The sequence below is a fragment of the Silurus meridionalis genome, chromosome 15 (assembly GCF_014805685.1).
Source record: "Silurus meridionalis isolate SWU-2019-XX chromosome 15, ASM1480568v1, whole genome shotgun sequence".
In the NCBI taxonomy this organism is placed as follows: Eukaryota; Metazoa; Chordata; class Actinopteri; order Siluriformes; family Siluridae; genus Silurus; species Silurus meridionalis.
In genome coordinates this window covers 2,400,001-2,420,000 of record NC_060898.1, presented here as the reverse complement: position 1 = coordinate 2,420,000, position 20,000 = coordinate 2,400,001, and the positions used below count along the sequence as shown (strand labels likewise).

The window sequence follows — 20,000 nt, the reverse complement described above, 5'->3', positions numbered from 1 at the left end:
TTTTCCATCAAAACAACGAGCAAAACCTTCAACATTAAAGCTAAATCTTATTCAGCGGTCGAGCTGCAACTTCCGGGTTAGTAGCGAAAGTAAGCGCACCTCTCGTAAGCAGGTGTAAATGGGACACACGAGCACTCGGAACGGCTCTCCTGTGCTGCTCCTCATGGTGCTGAACACCTCACACAGGAAGGTGATGAAGCCCAGCCAGCTCTCTACGTCTGTCTGCCGCAACTCCTCACGCCGGGAAAAGTCCCTCTGCAGAAAGAGAGAGAGAAAGAGAGAGATGAACATGAAGTAAGTTTGATGTTTGCAAGCTTCTGTATGATGGCCTGCAGTGTAATTTCTCCTAAACTCTTCACAGGTTGTTCTCAGAAGCTCACAGGGAGTGTCCCATGCTTCAAGACACCACTTTCTTATTGTGTCATGGCCTCGAATTATAGGCTGGAGTAATCAGGATGTAGTGAGTGTGTGTGTGTGTGTATACAGACTCTGCTCAAGCACACACACTGACTGGAGCAATTATCTGCATTCTGGGCTTATGTGTGTAAGAATGATTGGAAATGTGTGGGAGTGTGAGAGACTAAGAGGGTGAGGTAAAACAGAGAGAGAATGTGTGTGTGTGTGTGTGTGTGTGTGTGTGTGTGTGTGTGTCTGTGAGATTCCATGCGAGAGCACTAAGTGCGATCTGGCTGGGGAGAAGACGGAGGTCCTGGTGTGACACTACAGTGAGAAACAGGGCTCACACACACTTCCGAAATACACCAGTCATTTAGCACCCGAACTCCTCACCGCGGAACTGGCACGGTGACATGAGAGCGCAAGCGAGAGACGGAGAAGTGAGAGCGAGAGCAGGGACAAAGATGAACGATGACGCAGAATGGCTGAATTACAAAAATGCAGTTAGCGTGTTTCTGTTTTGTCCTGAGTGCCATTACTTAATGTTAGCTGCGAAAGAGCCAGACAAAAATCAGCTGCCACACCCACTACAATCTTAACCAATTATATCACAACTGCCACACCCACTACAATCTTAACCAATTATATCTCAGCTGCCACACCCACTACAATCTTAACCAATATCACAGCTGCCACACCCACTACAATCTTAACCAATTATATCTCAGCTGCCACACCCACTACAATCTTAACCAATAATATCACAGCTGCCACACCCACTACAATCTTAACCAATTATATCTCAGCTGCCACCCACTACAATCTTAACCAATTATATCTCAGCTGCCACACCCACTACAATCTTAACCAATTATATCTCAGCTGCCACACCCACTACAATCTTAACCAATTACATCACAGCAGCCACACCCACAATAATCTTTATCTAAATATTTTTTCCTTAAAATCCGACTTTCCCAGAGCCCTGCATGCTTTATTACAGTGTGTATCAAACACAATGGGAAAAAAAGAATAGAAGAAGAAATAGTGAGGAGGTTTGTAATAAAGAGAGGAAAGAAGAGTGATATCGTCTGCTGCTACACTCAGGACTGAGAGCGACGGCGTCGTTACTCATTCTAGTGCTGACGTCGTCTCTTATAAACGATTACAGAAAGTGGAGTCGGGGACGACGTCCCTCGTTTTCATACTCAATGCTCTTCAGTCACGCTTCAGATTCCTACTGCTGAGGCAGATGACATGCAAGGGGATGAAATATTCTGCTGAGAGAGAGAAAGAAAGACAAAGAGAGACAGAAAGTCACAGACAAACAGAACAAAAAAGAAGACTGGCAGCAAAAAGAAAGACAGGAATAGATATTACACACAGAGATAGAAAGATAATTAAAAAAAAGAAAATCGGGAATGGAGAGACAGCGAGAGAGAAACAGGCAGAGTGAGAGAGATTGAGAGAGAGAGAGAGGACAGTGACAAAAGCAAGCAGTAACAGACTGGCAGAGGAAATATACAGATGAAAAAAAAAGATATACAGTAAAACCAAAATGGGGAAAAAATTTGAGACAATAAGTAAGAGACACAGAGAGAGAGAGAGAGAAACAGGCAGAGTGAGAGAGAGATTGAGAGAGAGAGAGAGGGACAGTGACAAAAGCAAGCAGTAACAGACTGGCAGAGGGAAATATACAGATGAAAAAAAAAAGATATACAGTAAAACCAAAATGGGGAAAAAATTTGAGACAATAAGTAAGAGAGACACAGAGAGAGAGAGAGAAGCAGCGGGGAAAAGATGGAAAAAGAGAGAGCGCGAAGAGAGAGATTGAAAGAAAGACAGAAAGACAGAAAGACAAAAAGAGACAGAGGCAAAGAAAAGACAAAGAGAGACAGAACGTCACAGACAAACAGAACCAAAAGAAGAAGAAGAACACAGACAAAAAGAAAGACAGGAACAGATATTATAGACAGAGATGGATAGATAGAAGGAAAACATCTAAATGAAATGGAGACATAGCTAGAGAGAAGGACAGACAGACAGAAAGAGAGAGAGAGAAACAAAAAGGAAGAGAAGAAAGACTGATAGACGGATCAACAATGAGAAAGAGAGGCAGAGAGAGAGAAGCAGCAGGAGAAAAGGATGGGGGGAAAAAGGTAGAATAAGTCTGGGTAAGCAGCAGGTGGGATGACATTTAGTGCCGCATGGCATCTAGGAACCCTTTGGAGACAGACGTCTGTCTTACAGTAAGCACGAGAAGGACAGGTGTGGTGGAGAAGACATGAGGGAGAGAGAGAGAGAGAGAGAGAGAGAGAGAGAGAGAGAGAGAGAGAGAGAGAGAAAAGAGACTGATAATAAGGGGAAAGAATGAGACAGGGATTCACGAGTGTGGGTGTGTGTGATATGTAAGGCCATGTGTCTCAGACGTCCATGCTGATTAGGACACACACACAGAACACCCTGTACTGAACCCCTAACTGGCCGTATGCATGAAAGCGCCTAATTAAACGGCACAGATACAGAGGGATGTTGGGATGATATCCATGGCTCCGGGTAACATGTTAACAGGAGCATGAAGCAAACGTGGCACAATTATCCTCTTCTTGCACTCGTTAGCATGTGTTAAGGACGTTCCAGCAGTCCGGGCTGCAATCCCTAACAGTGCTGCAGTGTTTGAAAGAGTTTTTTGTAGAAGATCGACTAATTAAGCGTTTTTTCCGATTAATTGGGACTGATAATTGATTGCTTGAACTATCGGCAAAAATCTATCCGGATAGTTTTTCCGGTTGCTGGAATGCCAAAAAAGGTCAGATGTCAGGCCAGGAAGAGAGCGAAGTCCACAGGAGCGAAGTCTGGTGAGTCGAGTGGTTACGAAAGTGAGTTTGTGTGGATTGTTCTCCAACAATCATCATGCACAAGTAGCCAAATGGTTTTGGGTGTTGAGCTCGGTGAAGGTCTTCCTGATCTCTTGTCATCTTCCAGTGAGGGTCTCTGTGGCATATTTGCCCAGGTTCGCACAGGATTGGATGTTTGCTCTTTGTTCTAACTTGCAGTCCGTGATAAAAGTGAAGATGTGAAAATGCCCGTGGACAGAATAGTTAGCACTAGAACCAGTTAGCCCTAGTCTCGAAACTTTTTGATACCACCTTGTATGCATGCATGCATGCTTGCTATAATATACAAACACACACAACTTTTTTATTTATCACATTTTAATGATTTAGTACAGTTTTTTAATTTTTGTAATAAAATTCAATACTATTTTACGTAACATGTTATTTTATCTAGCTATCAGGACGTGTTAACATGTTATATCCGATTTAGCTTTCAGCTTTCAGACCTGAAGGTTATTATATGTACTCTTTGCGTTATGTACAGACCTGTAACATGTTGAGGAGCAGCGAGCGAAACTTGGTTCCCTCGACCATGAAGAGCGCCATCTTGTAGCAGAGTTTGGCGCCAGTCGCAGCAAAGCCTCGGTCGCGGACGGCTTTGCTGTAGATGGTGTGCACGATCTCGCAGAGTGTCTGTTCCGACTGGGCCGAACTCTGCGCCTCCTCCATGAAGGAAGTGAGCTGTGCGTCGACGCTGCTGCTGTTGCTCCTCATGCTGTTCAGGATCTCCAGCAGCTTGTCCATGCGGCTCCGCTGAGGCCCCGGCGTCACCGCGGGAACCTCGTCCTGTCGAGGGAAAGAAGGGGCATGTGACATTTGATCAAAACGTGTCCTAAACATTTCACAGTCAGCCAATTAGATATGCTTTGGGGAGCAGCATCGATTTGAAACTCCACCCCTGACCTAAATGGGTTCACCTTGTCTTTCAGTCTCTTCCTCAGACGCTCTTTAGAGGACTGCAGCAGGCTGACTTTCCCTCCCTCTGTCTTCTCCTGCTTTCCATAGTCTCCTCCGGTGCTGTCCGTCACGCTACGCTCTACATTCGCCTCCTCCTTCATGCTGTCTGTCTCTTTGGTGTTCCTCTGGGCCGGCTGCTGCCTGTGCTGCTGGTGCCAGCGCCGGTTCTGGCTGTAACCGTGGTGATGCCCGTGGCCCTGCAGGCTGGTCTGGTAGCCCCTCCCTGCGTGCCCGTGCTTGGCATTGAAGCCTTCTGACAGGGGTTCGGCGATAAGCTGTTGCATTTGATTGGTCATCTGATGCTGATGTTGGGAATTTGGAGGCTGATGCTGCTGCTGCTGCTGGAGATTGTGTGGTTTAGGTCCTCCACCTCCCCCACTTCCTAACCCTCCAGAAGAACGCTGCTGTCTCCTGGAAGACAAATAGTACTGTTTGTAAATGTACGTATGTGAGTAAATCATGAGATGGACACGCCAGCACACACAAGCATCTGCTCAGCTTCTCTGGAGAAGAAGATCTTCAGCTATAGAGCACTGATCTCAACTAGGGTTGCAAAATTATGGAGATTTTCCATGGAAATTAACGGAAATTAATAGGAATAAACTGGGAATTTACAAAATTGCAGGTTTGCCTATAAAAAAAAAAATTAAATGTAGTTGAGAAGAAAAAAAAAAAAAAGATCTTGCAGGATAATTTTGGTTAAAACAACCAGATTTAATAAAATTTCTACGGTGGCCGAGAAGCGCCAAACACATTAACAAATCAAAAAAACTTTTTCAACATCGCATTCCACATTTACTCCCAATTTGCTTTTATAATTCTCTCCACTCTTCTGGGAAGATGTTCCACTAGATTTGTGGCGTGTGCTTCTGGACATTTAAGCTTGTTTAGCCACAAGGGTTTTAGTAAAGTCAGGTACTGATGTATGAGGTGATAAACAATTTCAAGTCGGGTTTTGTAACATGCCAACAGATGGCAGCACAAGGCTGCACGCACAGTCACAGGGAGCGCCAACCCCTCATAATTGAATATATATACAAAACCACTGACTGCACCCCAGGCCTCCCTACCTCACCCACATCATTCCTGACTTGACAAATGTGTCTAAATGTTTACACAGAGGCTCAACTCGATCGAGGGCAGGGCTTCCGGGTGTGTGCTTCCTGTTGGCTCAAGAAAATGATCGGAATCCGTATTTAGTAAAACAAAAGAAAAAAATGACGAGAAGGTACCTCCGAGTCGTACAGATCATTGAAAGGAACGGTTTGGTTATATCATTTCATTACAAGTAATTCGTTCTGATCCATGGATGTGTTAGTGGTTCCAGAAGGTTCCAGGAACATGTTTGGTTTTCTTCGCTGGACTCCATTGGAATGTTGTGCCCTCCCTCCCTTGAGATCTGAAGAGGTGAGGGGTAGCATGTGTGCTTTGTTGCCCACACACCTCTTGGCTTTAAAGCAGGCCAGAGTGAGAGAGACCGACTGAGAGCTGTTAAACGATCCCACTTGCCACGGCTGACCCAGATTTCTCCAGAGCAGAGCGTGTTTTTCTTTCTTTCGTGCACTGGAGGTTGTTTGGGTTGTTCTTCTAGCCTTTATTCTGGTGGGCCATTTTACCCCAACCAGCCTAGACACGGATTTAAAACACTTTGTAAATCCAGGGTCAAAATCAAACGCCCTCTGCTTGCAGCAGAAGTTTTGTACATAGTCTATCAAAACAACAAGCTCGAAATCATTGGGACACCCACCGAAATCCAAACACAACGTTCAGAAAAACTGACCGCCTTTTACGCACAAAACTAGAAAAACCATCATACACAATACACAATTTGTAATATACATTTATCAGAGCTCCTACGCATTTTCCATTACAAAATTACATCCTTTTCTATGCAGACTTGTGTGTTACATTACAATCTCTGATGTATGTCAGAGTCCGAATCTCTGACGTACGATATTACATCACAGAATGATTCCCGGAAGGCTGTACTGAAGGTAGTTACTGTAGCTGCTCATACAAATTAACACCCAACCACGTTTACTGCACAGCATTTGGATTGAAACTGCAATTCTAAAACCGTGCAAGTGTAATCATTCATATATTTTATTTTTCAAACGGTAAACCTTTAATCATCTACAAAATATAATAGTTAATGAAAAAGCTTTTAATGTTCCAGGAAAATATTTTTCTCTCAGTTTTCCGTAAAACGATGACACATTTAAAGTCATTGCTGCAACTTTTCAATGAAAATTCAAAGTCGAAGTGTGTTGGGTTTTGCTTGCGTGCAGTACAGGGACATTTTCAGATATTCCGGTGAGGATGATTTGAAACGATTTTAAATACGAAAGTGTGGACGCGGAGCACTTTTTAGACAAAAACGCCTTTCTTTCAAATGTGTTCGGATTAGAGTAGCAAAAGTATAGAAACAAATATTTTTCAGTACTCGGTGTCCCCCCTCCTACAAACAAATAAAGGCCTCGGTCGCGAGCGCAGACTTTGTGTCCTCAGAGAACATCCAAGAACCTCTGTAGTAGGAGGTGAGCAGGAATTCCCCGTACACGTGCGCTGATCATAATGGCAGAGGGGAAAGAAGACAACGAGACTCTGACCGTGGCAGTTTTCCTGTTTTACGAGCGTTAACTCGTGACGACCTGATGACAGGCAGAAAATCTTTCACACGCACACACTCCGGGACGCTACTCACGTTTCTGACAGCTCTATCATGCTTGACTAATATTACGCTTTTACAAAAGAGTGAAAGAAGTGAAGAGAAAGAAAACGATCATATGATAATATATAAATCATGTTAGTACAAATTTATATAATATACACTACTGTATAATACATAATATAACAAAGCATTATTAATTTTTTTTATTACAAAATAAAATATTTATATGTATATAAGTTCTGTGTGTATATATACCGTATTTTTCGGACTATAAGCCACTACTTTTTTCCCTACGCTTGAACCCCGCGGCTTAAACAATGAAGCGGCTTATTTTTGGATTTTTACTGGGTTTTTACCAGTTTCACAAACTTTAAGCCAAAAAACTGAGCACCAAAACATTAGACCAATGAAATTGCTGAATGTGTTCAGGTGAACCAATGAAACTTATAATAAATCAGCACTCCCACTGAATCAGGTCGCACCACATCAGAAATATGGATGATGTTCCTCTGACGTTTGACCTGCCGCTCACTCGGACTTTCAACAGGAAAGGAGAATCATTCGTCACGCTGAAAACAACCGGGCATGAAAAAACACACTTCACCTGTGTTCTGAGCTGCACGGCATCGGGAGAAAAGCTTCACCGATGGTGATTTTTAAACGCACAACGATGACAAAAGATAAACTCCCGAGAGAAATAGTTGTGAAAGGAAGAAGGAAGACAGTGAACAATGACTTCCTTGGTCGGCTACTGTTTAGATACAAGCCGTTGTAACGCGTTGAGTCTGGGTGAAGGGAGAGCTCGCTAACTCCAGTTGCAACAGAAATCTTATAAGCACAGACAGGTTTCCAAAACTCGTGCTTTTTTATTTTTCTTGGCAACAGCGTTACAGTTTAGTCAAAGAAACTTAGAAATGAGCATCAGAAAATAAGGACATATTCCTCGGTCTTGCACACGTGCAGTAATACTGGAAAAAATGCGGCGGCAGGCTGTTCCCAAAATACCGCTCTGCTCTTAAAGGAGCCACAACATATTTCAACCGTTACACCATGTAACAGACACTGTCTTTCGTTAAAGCCTGTGTAAAGTTCATTAGTTTCAATGTAGACTTATAGACAGGTGCGGCTTATTTATGTTAAAAAAAAAATTATTTGTAAAATTCAGTGGGTGCGGCTTATATCCGCTTTATAGTCCGGAAATTACGGTATATATATTTTTTATTATTACAAAAAGTAATATCAAATGAACAAAAATTATACATAGTTATGATTTTATTTTAATATATTTTAATATAATATGTAGTAACATTAAAGCATTTTTATATTTACAAAAAATAATGTTACATTAACAGAAAATATAAATTTTATCAAATATTATTCATTATATATTTTATTATTATTATTATGATTATTATATATTACACATTACTGTATAATTATATTAATATATAGTAATTTTGAAAATAAAGTGTTTTTATATTTTAAAATTCCTTATTAACATAAATCGAACTATTATATAATTATATTATTTTCTTATCTCTAGTTCATTAAGACCAGTGACTGACTGCTGGTCTACAGCCACAAGCGCTGCTTCACACACACACACACACACTCCTCTGTTCTTCAGCGTCCCCTCATTTCTGAGAAATACGAGGCAAGGACAGATGTGTCTGAAGATAAAAAAGAAGATAGGTTTCGGTGTAACCTCGCTGTGGGAGGAAATACAAAAATAAATAAATAAAAAAGTCAAACAGACAGACGGATTTCTTTTGATCGGCTCCAGACGGCTCCGCTGATCTCTGACATTTTTGATCTGAGACGCAAATTCGACGTTATCGTCTTCAGCCTTGTAATAAAATAAATGCGGTTTTATGTCAATTTTATACGACACGCGCAGACACGCAAACACACACACACACACACACACACACACACACACACACACACACACACACACACAGAGTCCCGGAAGTTCTCTAGCAGCAGAGCTGAAGATGAACATTTACTATCAAAGGAAAGGGGGAGTATTGAGGGAACAGAAAATGAGAGTAGAGGAGAGAAATAAAGAGGAGAGAAAAAAGAGGAGAGAAATTAAGTGGAAGGAGGAACATTAGAAAAATGAACAGGAGAGAAAAAAAAGAGAGAAATGAAGAGGAAGAAGGGAGAGGGGAGAGAAAAGAGGATGGGAGAGGGGAGAGAGAAGGGACAGGGGAGAAGAGAAGAGAAATGAGGAGGAAGGAGAAGGAGAGGAATAAAGAGAAAATGTGTGTGTGCGTATGTGTGTCAGATTATGAGACATATAGTAATTACTGCAGTGTCCTTTACCCCACACACACACACACACACACACACAGCCTCTTGAAAGCACTTTTATGTGATAATGGAGCACTTATTTAACACCGTTTCTTTCACAATGTGTTATTAATGATAGAAAGTGTGTGAATGAGAAAAGGCTGCACTTCACTGCGTACGTTAAACCTCCCTCTTCACGTTTTTCCTGAAGGGCCGAAAAAGGTAGAATAACCCTATAATAATAATAATGCATCCATTATCTCTCTCTCTCTCTCTCTCTCTCTCTCTCACACACACACACATTGAGAAACCGGAACTCTGCCTATAACTACACAAGATCTACATGGATTTGTTTCTCCTCGGGAGCCACGAGTGAGACACTGACCTGGACACCTGGCGTTTCCTGTCGCAGGGCAGCACCACGGTCAGCTCATCCTGCGCAGCCTCACCCGCTCTACAAGCACCAGAGTGAGGGGGAAGAGTGTAAATGATGGATGGATCATGCAGAGAGAAAGATAAAACTAAACAATAAGTAATAATCAAAAATCACACGACACTGAGGAGAAGACGGGAGAAAACCAGATGAGGAGAGGAGAAAAGAAAAAGATGAGATGAGACAGAATGAGGAGAAAAGAAAAAAAGTCATGAGGATGAGATTAAATAAGAGAAGAGGATAAGTGAAGAGAAAAGAGAGGAGGAAAAGAGATAAAATGAGAAAGATGAGCGAAGAGAGGTCAAGAGAGCAAGAGAGTAGGTGTTGAGATCAAAAGAATGGGAAAAAGACAGGAAGAGATGTGACAAGAAAAAAGAGAATAGTATAGATTAAAAGTAACATGAGGAGAAAGGAAAGAGATGATAAGAGAAAAAGAGAGAAGGAAATAAAAAAAAAAGAACAGACGAGACGAGAGAAAAGAAAACTGAAGGTTGATGATTTTATTTGTGGATGTTTGATGTATATTTTGGCACCCCTGCATTTATAATGAGAAGCTTTTGGAAGAGTGTGTGTATGTGTGTGCACATCTCACATTAGCTTGAAAATTGGGTATATGAGCACAAACACACACACACACACACACACACACACATACACACATACACACACACAGTAAAGCTCGTACATTTAGAGCACAGTATCCGCTTTTCATCGTCTGATCTCTGGCTACACTTCTGCCACGTAAACAGCGTCACTTCAGAAAGAGCATGAATATTCATACACGCGCACACGCCTACACACACATGCACGCACACACACACACACAGCCTAAAACAAACACACTAAAAGCGCATGCCAGGATTTGGATTTCTGCATATTTCAGACTTTAATCCTGAGATCAAGCGGCCCGTATGGAAATGCGGCTCGGAAACAAACGGCCTGAAAGGAATTGAAAGCTGAACACAAACATTTGGCTCGGCGTCAAACGTCTCGGATTAACGCTCCGATACCAGATCCGCTTTAAACCCAAGGCTGTAATGGATCGGATCAGCACTGTAACTACGACACCAGTGTGTGTGTGTGTGTGTGGAGAGAAACACAGAACGCAAAGAGACGCTGTGGTGCGATCAGCAAAACCGATTCGAGGAAATGTGTGTTACTCGAGTTCTCCATAATGATGAACAAACAAACAAACAAACAAATAAATAAATACAGGCTGACCTGTTGATCGTCTGGGCCAGTGAAGCTAAAGTTGTGTAGTTGTGTTGCTATTAACCTTTCTATTGGTATAGTGCTTTTCACAACAGATGCAAGTTCTCTCTCTTCTCTCTATCTCTCTTTCCTTTCTCCGCTCTCTCCCTATATCGCTTTCTCACCTGCCCCCCCTCTCTCTCTCTCTCTTTCCTTTCATCTCTTTCTCTTCACCCCTTTATATCTCACTCCTCTCTTCTATATCTCTCTCCTCTCCCATCTCTCTCACATCTCATCTCTCTACTCCAGTTATCTCTCCTCTTCTTGTATCAGTCCCTCTATAGCTCTCTCTCCTCTTTCTCCCTCACCTTTCTATCTTTCTCCTCTCTTTTCCTCTCCCTTTATCTCTCTCCCACCTCCTCTCATCTCCCCTTTCTCTCCACTTTTTTCTCTCCTCTCCCCTCCCCTCTCATCTCTCCCACTCTTTTTAGTTCCCCTCTCTTTCTCTCTCTCTCTCGCTATACATGCTCCTACCGTACCACTAATCCTGCCCCTTTCTGCCCTCCTCCTCCACCTCATTCATCCTGACACCGTAAAACCAGGGCCTGCTTCTGGATAAAAGTTCTCTTCATTTGAATTCCACTCACTGCAGATGAGGATGTTTCCGCATGAACAACCTGAAGATCCACAAGGTTACCGTGGAGACGGGTTTGGACTGTAATTAATAGAAACGGTCTGCTACAGTGGCTGCAGTCTCCATGAACATCTTTGCATTCAAGTGCCCATCAGTGAACCGACAATAACCTCAACAATGATGGAAATGGAATGAATGGACGCTCGGTGCCACCCAGATGAGGACGGGTTCACTTTTTTGGGACGGGTTCTTTTCAAGGTTCTTGAGAAGAAAAGAGAGAGAACCCCAATCCCAAAAAAGCTGCGACACTGTGGAATATGTATATAAAAACACCAGGTTTATAAACCGATATTTTCTCAAAAGAACAGAAAACATATCGAAATGCACCATTTATATTCTTAGTTTAAACATTTGATCGTTTTTGGTTTGTTCTGATTTCAGTGTAGAAGAGAAAAGAGATGAAGATAAATGAAAGATCTTCCTTGAAGAATCACAAACTGCATGTGCTACTTTATGTGTTAGTGTGTGAGAGCCTGAGAGAAACTGTGAGACACCATGTGTCCACCAAGTGTCCTGTGCATATACCCTGAATATACGCTATATATTCGGTAATGTTCATGTAGATATACACCGTACGGCCAAAAGATTGTGGACACCCCCAACCCCCCATATTTATTCTCCACCTGCTTTCAATCATCATGTTCATTAAAGTTCATGTCAGAGCTCTATAGAAGGAGATCTTCCCTTAGGGGCATTGTAATGCTGAAACAGGTTTGGGTCTCCATGAAGGGAGAAGAATGACATGGCTGGAAAAGCCAGGTGTCCCAATACTTTTGGCACACATTCCATATGTATCACACTTGTAATTAAGAATCCGGGAATGAGACTTGACGATCACGGGAGCGCTTCGTGTCTACAGTGTGTCAAGGTGAAGAACGAACACCGGTGCGACGGTAAGCCTGGCTCGTAGACCAGGTAGAAAACTTTAAAGGTCAAATGAAGGTCAACATTTTAGACAAACCCTTATGCACTAACAATTACGAAAGGACACCAGGACCTTGGATGGAATTAAACGTTTGGCTCAGGTCTGTAGACAATGCAGCAGTTTGTGGGACGTCAAAAAAAGCACCCGGTTGTGCTGAAGAAGCAGAAAAGACAAGAGAGAGAGAGAGAGAGAGAGAGAGAGAGAGAGAGAGAAGGGGGAGGGTGTGATTTAAGATTGGAACAAGGCCCGTTGTAAGACCTATAGGGGAAAGAATGAGAAGATGCCAACAAACAACAAGGCACAGATCGAGAGGGAGGGAGGGGGAGAGCGAGAGAGAGAGAGAGAGAGAGAGAGAGAGAGAGAGAGAGAGAGAGACAGGGAGATGATGATGATGGTGCCAACAAACAACAAGACTGCAGTGTCCTCCTTGCCAGAAGCAAGGCATTGTGGGTGGCCAGTACACAGCAATAACAGGCTGGAAAGCCTTCTGTCAGGGGGATAAGCACAAGAGGGAGGGAGAGAGAGCGGAAGTTGGGACGAAAAAAAAAAAAATGGGTTCTGCACCATGTTGTGCACTGAAGTTGGGTTTGTATCAAATGCATGCATGCATGCCTGCGCGCACACACACACACACACGCGCGGGCACACACACAAACACACACAGGTCAAAATATGCCCCACGAGTCCCTTGTCTTCTCTCTCTCTCTCTCTCTCTCTCTCTCTCTCTCACACACACACACATTTTCACAGCCCATTAAGCATCGCCTCTCTTTTCCACTCCGCTACACACTGCCCTTTTCCTGTCATCTCTTATTATCCCTTCCTTCCTCTCGTGGTCATTTTCTCCCTCGTTCTCTCCATATGACTTCCTGAACGCATTCTCTGTTGCAGTCTACTTTCCTCTCCCCATGCTTTTCCTACCGTCCTCTCCAAAAGGTCACATGACTGCAGGGGAACCGTAATAGAGAGCACAGTGTGGGTTTAAGGCCCATCTCCTGCTCGGAGGATTAGCCCAAAACCGCTCAGGTGAAGTGTTTGATTTTTTTGGGGGGGTTTCCCCCGGTGCAGTTAAAGTCACAGTACATCCGTTTCCTGGAACATGACCTATAGAAAGAGCAGATATTCTCTGCAGACTGCAGGCAGCCGTTTATAGCCAATTACAAGTTGTTTAAAAAGCAACATATATATATATACACAGTATATATAAACCATTAAAATCTTCCAAGAATGTATTATTCTTCACTGCAATAAAGCAAAATAGGCAGATATTCAGGCCACTCCTCTTTATTGTGACTGACAGGTACACAGGCCACACCTCTTTATTGTGACTGACAGGTACACAGGCCACACCTCTTTATGACTGACAGGTACACAGGCCACACCGCCTTATCATGAGTGACAGGTACACAGGCCACACCTCCTTATTGTGACTGATGGGTACACAGGCCACACCTCCTTATCGTGAGTGACGGGTATACAGGCCACACCTCCTTATCGTGACTGACAGGTACACAGGCCACACCTCCTTATTGTGACTGATGGGTACACAGGCCACACCTCCATATCGTGACTGACGGGTACACAGGCCACACCTCCATATCGTGACTGACGGGTACACAGGCCACACCTCAATATCGTGACTGACGGGTACACAGGCCACACCTCAATATCATGAGTGACGGGTACACAGGCCACACCTCAATATCATGAGTGACGGGTACACAGGCCACACCTCCTTATCATGAGTGACGGGTACACAGGCCACACCTCCTTATCATGAGTGACAGGTACACAGGCCACACCTCCTTATCATGAGTGACAGGTACACAGGCCACACCTTTATTGCGACTGATGGGTACACAGGCCACACCTCCTTATAGTGACTGACGGGTACACAGGCCACACCTCCTTATCATGACTGACAGGTACACAGGCCACACCTCTTTATTGCGACTGATGGGTACACAGGCCACACCTCTTTTTGTGACTGACGGATACACAGGCCACACCTCCTTATTGTGACTGATGGGTACACAGGCCACACCTCCTTATTGTGACTGACGGGTACACAGGCCACACCTCCTTATTGTGACTGACAGGTACACAGGCCACACCTCCTTATTGTGACTGATGGGTACACAGGCCACACCTCCTTATTGTGACTGACAGGTAAAGAGGAAATGGTTTTCAGTGAATCATTACGCCCTATGAACAAATTAATAAATAAATAAAAAGCTGCAGGATGTAAAAAAGAATCATATTTAACAGGCCCGTGTCCTCTGTGGTCTGCAGGTCGAGGAGGACGAGTCCCCCGCCATCCTGTATGCCTGAAGAACGGGAAAAACAAAAAAGGTTTTGCTTCGTTTCTGTCTCCCGAGCCTCCCTTCGTCTACACGGAGACCAAAATATTTTCTTTTTTAAGCTGTTTCTTAGCAACGGCAAACTGCAACCGACTCGAACTTTCCAGTGACATCAAGTACAAAACAAAAAAAAATAAAAATGGAGTCACGTTTTGGCGATGAAAGACGCAGATTAAGTGGGAAATAAAGGACGACGAGTCGACGGCACTCCGAGCTGCGGACGCTGCAGAAATCGCGCTCGCTCTCACGTTACTCAGGGTTGATTAAACCTCTTAATCCAAGCACAATATTTCCACAAGCGGCTTGTGGAAAGTGTTGCTGTTGCGTTTGATGTATTTCCTTTTCCCTCCTCAAAACCAAAGCCAAAATTCCTGTTCTGAATGTTTTGGCTGAGGAAAAAATAAAAGAGCGTATGGGAGAGAACGAGCGCTGGGAAAACTCTGTTCTGTCAGACTCGAAGACGACGTCGGCACTCTGGGAAAGCGGAATGAGCTCAGGGGTTAGTTTTTTGGGGGGAAACTCGGGGACTTACCGGCGGTCGTTTCGGCGGCGACGGAACAGCTTTTTGGTGTGAGCGATCTCGGATTCGTTGGGCAGCGGTGGGAAAACCTGAGAGATACACAAAAAGAGGGAGAGAAAGAAAGCGATTAGTGCAAACAAAAGAATAAAAATGATACGATATGAGCAAAAGTTTGCGGACACTTGACCATTGGTCGATCGGTATGTGCTTTTTGGATATCACATGTCCGCATTTGGTCCATTCCATCCATTTGCTCTTATTATAGAAGGCTTTCTGACTTGCAATGTTAAGAAGCTGGGGTCAGAATACAGGGTCAGCCATGATACAGCGCCCCTGGAGTACAGAGAGGTTAGGGGCCTTGCTTAAGGGCAGGCCACCGACCTTCTGATCAGTAACCCAGATCCTTAACCACTTTCTCACTCTTTTGGGAAGCGGTCCATTAGATTTTGGGTGCTAATAAAGGTTCCATTCATCACATTCAGTAGGGTTATAGCTCTACAGCAGGAGATGTTTTACTCCAACCCATGTCAAGCATATCTTCATAGAGCTTGTTAGCATTTTCAAAAACGCACTCCAAAGTGGACACATTTGAACAATAGTGCTTTTTTTTTGCGATTGCTGAGACCTTACGAAGAGGCAGGCGCAAACGTCGCGGTCGAATCGTCTCACGTTTTGTTCAGGGACATGAGCATATTTAGACGTTTCAGTGCGGATTAGCAACTTTTAGGAAGCGATTGAAAACCCAAATGTCCCAATACTTTTGCCTCAATCAAATCAAATATTTGTGATCATGGTTAAAGATCTGAAAATTCTCCCAAACCACGTGTGACATCACCAAAATGCTTTCGGGGTGACACGGACCTCCCCATATTACATGTCAATTTCCCTGTGAAGCTTGAGAAGCGAAAACTCGCACCACACACACACCAAGCGTCTTGGCTCAGATGGAGAAAACTCGGCGAATGCGTTTTATTTCTGGCCCGTCTTCTGCGGTCGTCAATCGAATGCGCAGAAGGAAGCTGCTAATGCTCACAAAAAAGCTCCACGCTGATTTTACAGGAACACGCCAGGACGGCTTATTTAATCGAAGCCAGAAGACGACATAAGTCTGAGGCATCTCTTTGAGTGAACTAGGATCTCTCGCTCGTTCCCTCTTCCCGTATCGGCCTCGTACAGAAAATGCCGTGCTCTCTTCGCCAAAGCCAGGCTTCCCGAGCCAGGGTGCAGATAAAGCGAAGGAGTGGAGGCTGCACCGATCCAGCCGAAAAAAAGTAGCCTGGGGGGGGGTTCATGTTCTGCCAGGCTTCTGCCAGACGTGCCAATCAGGCTCGAACTAGCGGGGAAGCAGAGCGAGTGCCACCGGGTTTCCACGGGGACCGAGCACCAAACAGTGAAGTAATGAGGAGGATGTGTGTATGTGTGTGTGTGTGTGTGTGTGTGCGTGCGTGCTCGTTTTCGTCTGTGCACAAATGAGCTTCGGATAAACGGCCTGAAGTTAAAGGTTAATAGTTCAACACCATTTCAACTCATCCGTCCAAATAGTGTAGCACCAATAAAACAACTATGCAACTGTGTGTGTGTGTGTGTGTGTGTGTGTGTTCTCAAAAGTTGCTCACACACACATACATCTCCTTCAGGGGAAATTTTTTCCCCTTCTGTTTTTTTTAATGCAGCCAAACCGCTGAATGCTGATTGGCTTACTCTGATTGGACGCAGATGCGGAGGCAGGCTGCTCGTGCAATCGGCTGCTTTGCCTCGTCGGCACGGTAATAAGAGTTTTTTGACGCGCGATCCAACCTCCGCATGCCAACCAGGCCAAATGGGTAAGGCAAGTGGCATAGAACGACAACAACGGGAAAAAAAATAGCACATTTATATATAAATATATATATACAAAGTATGGCAAGAAAAAAACAGCACGTAAAAGCAAGAACAGGAAGTTCTCCGATCCGTTTGATTCAGTTACGCCGTCAACTTCAAGGAGAAAAGAATCGAGAACGAGCGATAGAAAGGAAGGCAGAAGATGAAGGGAGGGAGAACGGGGAGGCTGAAGTCGCATGTTTAGCTACCGTTGTTTTCCTGTAGGATATCATTAGCCCTAATCCGGCTCGTTAATGGGGTCCAGATGAGAATCTCAACTCTGCCGCGTTCGCCCCCAGTCTTCAAAGCTGCAAAATATGTCGATGTTTGCCCGGAGCTTTGAGGGAAAGGAGAGCGCGGAGCTGGCAAGGGGAAACGTCTGGCACTGTTACAGTCTCGGCTTTGTTTGTTTGGGAGGAGGCGAATAAACAAGTCTGTGACCTACATAATCCGCGCTTATCTGTACGAATGCTGAGAATTTGGGAAAAAGAACTTCACGGGTATCGCTTTCTTCTGAGGAAAGAGAAAGACGTTAGAAAGACATTGCGCGGTGCGTGGGATCGCGTTCCATAGGGCAAAAGAATCTTAAACACACACGCGGATTTCATATAATAAATGTGCCACTAGGTGTTGATCAATATTCTACAACTTTCAGATAGAATCTTAGTTTCTATAGTAACAGGAAAGCTTCTGCATAGTAATAGCATCATAAGATGTAACCATAAACAGATAAACATCTGAGAGCAAGACTCCTCTAGATTGAATGTGGTAGCTCAGTGGTTAGGCTGGATTCTTCTGGTCAGAAGGTCCTGAGTTCAAATCCTAGCACCACCAAGATGCCAATCCTGGGCCCTCGAGTAAGGCCCTCAATAGCCTTATGGGCATCTGCCAACACTTTTGTCATTAGATGTTTCTTAGACAAAGGGTCAGATTCGGAGGGATCCTGGATAAAGAGTGTTTTGGTGAACTGGGATATTTGGATGCTGTTGTCTGCCGGCTCTCATGAGTCCTGACCTACACCCTGCTGGGATTTGAACTCAACCTTTTAAAAAAAAAAAAAAGCATTAAAAGGTACATAGACATTGGTTTGAATTATTTAAGACCTTAAACAGTGAATTCAAGACTTTTGGAAATCAAAATTTTCAAATTAGAAATTAAAAAAATTGGATTTTTTCAAGTTTCTCCCAACTCTCCCCTGTAACAGTGTTTAGATTTCCCTGATCCGTGAGCGACACAGGAGCGTCTCAGGCGGCGATTTCGATATTTACTGAAGTCTGGGAGATTCTGTAAAAGTAAATTCTGTTCTAATATAAATTTTTGCAAATTAATTATTTATTTAGGCATCGATTTTGCGTTTAGAGCTTAGAGCGCGCTCGCACAGGCGATTTAGACGATTTAGTTTGATTTGAAGACACGTGGAATATTTTGATACGTTTTCTTCTAAATCTTTGTGATGGTGTGTACGTCGAAAGGTAAATAGTAATCGGTTTACAAATGTAGGACTTTCTGATTCGACTTTGTAAAGCCTAAGTCCGGGGAAACCCCCCTAACATTGCCGCTTTAAGAATCTGAAAACTGTGCGAAAAGCTATGGACAATAAACGCAGTTTCCTATTGGAGCGTGGGACACGTCCAAAGCGGCACGACTGCAGTGGAGCCTGGGATGCGTCCAAAAGAGTCATGACCCCCCTCCTGTACATCAGCAAGCCTCGGGAATGCAACCCGGAAGTGCGAGCGTGCAAGTGTGTGCGCATCTACATAGGTGTGTGAACGTCTGAGGTGGCTTCCCATGCCTCCCTCTGCCTTCGATGCTATGATCTTATAACCAGTAAGGACATTCACACAGGCCTTGACCTCCATTGTTCTCTTGGTGGCTTTTCAACCAGACTTCCATTTGCACTACATCATCCAGCATCTCTCTCTCACACACTCATCCACCCACCCAAACATCAACAATGCATGTCTGCAGTACTACATAGCTGTGTGGTTTTTCCCCACAGAGCTTTTCCCTCTGACTTTCTTCAGGCATTTCCGAATCAGAGCGTGAGGAGCGGAAGAAAGACGCGGAGACACCCAGCTCTCTCTGAAGCAGGAAGTGAGAGGAAATGCTTGTGATGTTTGACCTCTCTAACAAGCTTTGCTTTTTCTTGTCCTCGCCTCTGTTACGGTCCGTGGTGGATTGGCAGATAAATAAATAAATGAACAAACAAACAATCGACTCGTGCAGGAAATGGAGCTTACAGGGGAATTCTTCAGAGAGCGAGAAAAGTCAAAAAGCTGGACAAAGAGACAGAAATGAATGAGAGGGAGAGAGCGAGAGAGAGAGAGAGAAAAGATGAGAGGATGAGAAGTCATGTGGGTGATGACGGGCGTAAATAAAAGTGCATCGTTTCCCTGAAATCTGTGGACGCCCCACGCTGAGCGCCCGAGGAGGTGAAGAGTGCTGCCTCTGAGAGAGGAAGGAAGGAGACGAAAGTGTTTGTGGTTTGATAAGGCAGACCGGGTAGAGGGAGGGAGGGGTGGAGGGAGGGAGGTGAAAGTTTTGTTCGACTGATCCTTTAACCCGGCTGCTGTCTCGCTGAACCCTCAGGTTCAGCCTGTTTGAATATCTGTTCATCGATATCTGCGATCTATCTGATTGGTTGGAAGGTGCTGATTCGTTTTCCGTAACAGTAGCAGCTCGGGCTGTGGGACAAATCACTGCTTGAGATCAATGGCTCATTGTGCTACCTTTCTGTATGAAAAGCCAGTTCACAGGAACTAGTAGTTGAAGTTTAATATGTGAAAGTTGCCACCAAAACGTTT

General features: G+C 44.0%; 1 protein-coding gene across 2 annotated transcripts in view; it reads right to left on the bottom strand.

Annotated features, from left to right (window-relative positions):
• ctif (CBP80/20-dependent translation initiation factor) overlaps positions 1-20,000 on the bottom strand; it is a 49,165-nt gene that overhangs the window by 13,114 nt on the left and 16,051 nt on the right. The window contains exons 8-12 of one of the 2 annotated variants that reach the window (XM_046867578.1): positions 15,349-15,425; positions 9,599-9,667; positions 4,211-4,661; positions 3,780-4,079; positions 100-255 (exon numbers count right to left, since the gene is read on the bottom strand). In XM_046867578.1, coding sequence (XP_046723534.1) covers positions 100-255; positions 3,780-4,079; positions 4,211-4,661; positions 9,599-9,667; positions 15,349-15,425 — 1,053 coding nt within the window. The remainder of the gene's footprint in view (positions 1-99; positions 256-3,779; positions 4,080-4,210; positions 4,662-9,598; positions 9,668-15,348; positions 15,426-20,000) is intronic. The other variant, XM_046867579.1, reaches the window with a different exon arrangement.